General features: G+C 37.6%; 1 protein-coding gene across 1 annotated transcript; it reads left to right on the forward strand.

Annotated features, from left to right (window-relative positions):
• Positions 1–3,062, forward strand: LOC128234794 (uncharacterized). Its single transcript, XM_052949312.1, has 4 exons — positions 1–250; positions 1,172–1,386; positions 1,718–1,868; positions 2,469–3,062. Exons 1-4 carry the CDS (start codon positions 88–90, stop codon positions 2,834–2,836), a joined length of 897 nt encoding a protein of 298 aa, XP_052805272.1. The 5' UTR covers positions 1–87; the 3' UTR covers positions 2,837–3,062.

A 3,062-nucleotide genomic window follows, 5' to 3' on the forward strand; every position in this document is an offset into this window, starting at 1 on the left:
TGACTGACGATATACATATCAATTAGCGACTATATAAAACGAAGTTTTAGCTCAGATCATCAAAACAGTAACACTTACCATTGTAATATGGCGATAGTACACATTGTGTTAGTGGTTCTGTGCTCGGTCCTTGTCCGTGGGTCCACATTGGACAGGATAGAAGAGGAACTCGACAGTCGATCAAGCAAGCGCCTAGATGAACTCCTGGAAAACGTATTCGAGCGTCTGGAAAAGAGAAGGGAACCGGCAAGTATGTGTATTTCTATTACACCGTGTAGAAGCGTCTTTGATTTGTTGTCGTATTGATTTGATGGTCAAAGTTAAGGAACAATTTTGAAAAAAAATTGAGAGTTGAACGAATTTATTATTATTCCTATTAACCGTAAAAATGGATGTCGGATTTACATTATTACAAAATAAACTTTCAAACGAGTTTATGAAATATTACCATTGAACTTTAACCTGTTTTGCCATAAATGAACTCAATGATGAAGGCTTGACAAATTCAAGCCAATTTTAGTAACATTTATGTAAAAAAAGGATTAAATCTAAAGTATGTGAAATACACACCATTTTAAATCAATCGAGCAATTATTGTATGATTCATTATCTTTAGAGAACTAGAGACTTATGGATACATGTGTTGTGAATAGATTTTACTTGATGTCATCGTGAAAACACAAAAATGTTCTAAGTAAAAATGCAAATTATTAAAGTTACACTCTTAATCAAAATCAATACATACACATGTATAACAAACATCAATTTTGACTGATAAACCTTTAAGTACTTACTAAATAATGCATTTATGGAAACTATTAATTACTGACAACAAAATTGTAACAGTGTATTTAACAGCAGAAAGCGCAAAAATATTAAATGATTGGTGAATGCTAAAAGATTTACTATAGTCTCATAAGGTAGAAATATCGTGTTTTATTCTCATATCTTTCAAAATAAACTCGGTATCCTGCATAAGAACCTTTGTTTTTGACATTTATTCATCCTCTTTGGAATATTAAAAGAATATTATTAAATGTGATATATCTTATGTGGGAGTAAGAGTGCATCTTTAACGTTTCAGCGTCTTTCTAATTGGGGATGGTAGGCGATTTCAATAGATGCAGCTTGAAATGTAGGTTATTATCTAAGCACACTTCATTACCTTCAGTTGCAGAGGTCGAAAAGGTTGGTGCTGAAGGTATCGATTTCCTGCCCGTCAAGCCCCCTGTGCTTCAGAAGCCATGCTGTGAAAAAGGGGAGACAATTGTGGACCTCCGGGAGGGCGGCGTGTGTCACACTAACGGGGGAGCGGCGGAAGTCCTCACCAAACCAACCGGCCCAGCTTCCGACGAGAAACAGTGCAACAAGCAGGCGGTATTGAAGGTAAGTCTTGCGATCCAACTAACAAATCATGTTATTCATGAAACTGTGATGTTGTTTTTTTAAACACATTTTGCATTTCCTTTTCAAAATATATTTAACGGTATTTTTGTTTTCGCTTAACACCCTTGAGTGTGGTGATTATAGGTTGTTTTGCTATCGTACACTGTATTTATTTGTTTTAATAGTATGCCTGAATAAAAACTGTATACGTTTGAGATAGCGCACAGTCAGTGAACCTCACCGTCTTTTGATTATAACTACGAGGATTAATCGTGTTTCACAATTGAAACAAATATGAGCCGTGTTCCCCTCCCTTTTCTGTTTAACACAGGTTGCGTTTGACAAGCTTGAATCGTGCACGTGTTGTGCGAAATTCCCCGAGTGCGGTCGCCGGATGTTGCGCATCGACCTGGAGCTGTCTTCCGGTCCACGCTCCGGTTTCATGTTTAACATTGGGGACAGCAAATCAAACAACGGCTACGGTAATACCGTAGATAAAAGTCTTTGTAAAGAACCAGCGTGTATTGAAAGGTCTTATAAATAGAGAAGCTGCGAAATACAACATGTACTGCTACGTTTATCTACCCGTACACATATAAGTTGCAATTGGCGGTTAAAGTCGTTTGCGAACTCTCTATTTCAATGTCTACCGTTAGGCTTACTCATAAAACTATTCCCTCGTGGTTTTGTATACTCTATAACTGTTCAACTTGCACGAGCCTACACATACCTGTGTGACTTATGTATGCTATATTGTTCGTGTGTCTTTGAGATCGAGTACGCGTTTTAAACGTGTGGAAAGTACGCGTACCTGGATAGCGTAGCATGCAAAAAGTAGTCCACACGTACACGTGCATGTAAAAGACTGAGGTGTTTCGCAGCCGCTCGTTTTGATTATGAAATTATTTATATTACATGTACTTGTATTTTATAAAAGTGTACAAATACAATGTAAATATTTTATGAGTTTGATGTAAAACAGTATCAAACTATAATTTCTATATATTATCCTGCTATGCATGCTGTAATAATATAAATTGTTAAAATAAAAATCATGTATGGTCTTTTATTAACGTGTTTAGCTGGGGACTCCAATGACCAATTCAACGACGCTGAACTCGACGGCAGTTACCCAAACATCAAAGCGTGGGCGAGTGACAAGTGCAAGGTCAAGCCTTTGAAAACGTACGCAAACGCGCTCGTCACTAATGCTGTCAGTCACGTGACCATGTACGTCAGTAACGAGCACGTGCGGGTGACCAATGACAACGGGTTGGACGAGTACCTTTGTCATGAATGTCTGTTTGCCCTTAATGGCCAACCGGATTCAAGTCGCGGTGGAATTAACGAGGATATCTACGTGGCCCTTAACCGCGTTGTCGCGGGAGGCAGGATTGGGGTTGGGGTGTGCTCCGCGAAGCTGTCGTGGGTTTGCCCGGATTGGCACTAACATGGTCGCCTGAAAAAGTAGATTTCTTCTTTATATGAACTTTGATTCGATAACATTACATTGCGACCATTTGAATTTATAAGAACGAAAGATAAAAAGAACCGCTTTCTTTAAAGTTGAACAATTAATATATTTACTTCTTACTTAAATGTATGTTTTGTGTATGAAAAGAATTTAAAAAAAAATCTAAATAAAAAAGATTGGATTACCAAAACAACTTTCCAAA

This window comes from Mya arenaria, chromosome 5, assembly GCF_026914265.1.
Source record: "Mya arenaria isolate MELC-2E11 chromosome 5, ASM2691426v1".
Taxonomy (NCBI): domain Eukaryota; kingdom Metazoa; phylum Mollusca; class Bivalvia; order Myida; family Myidae; genus Mya; species Mya arenaria.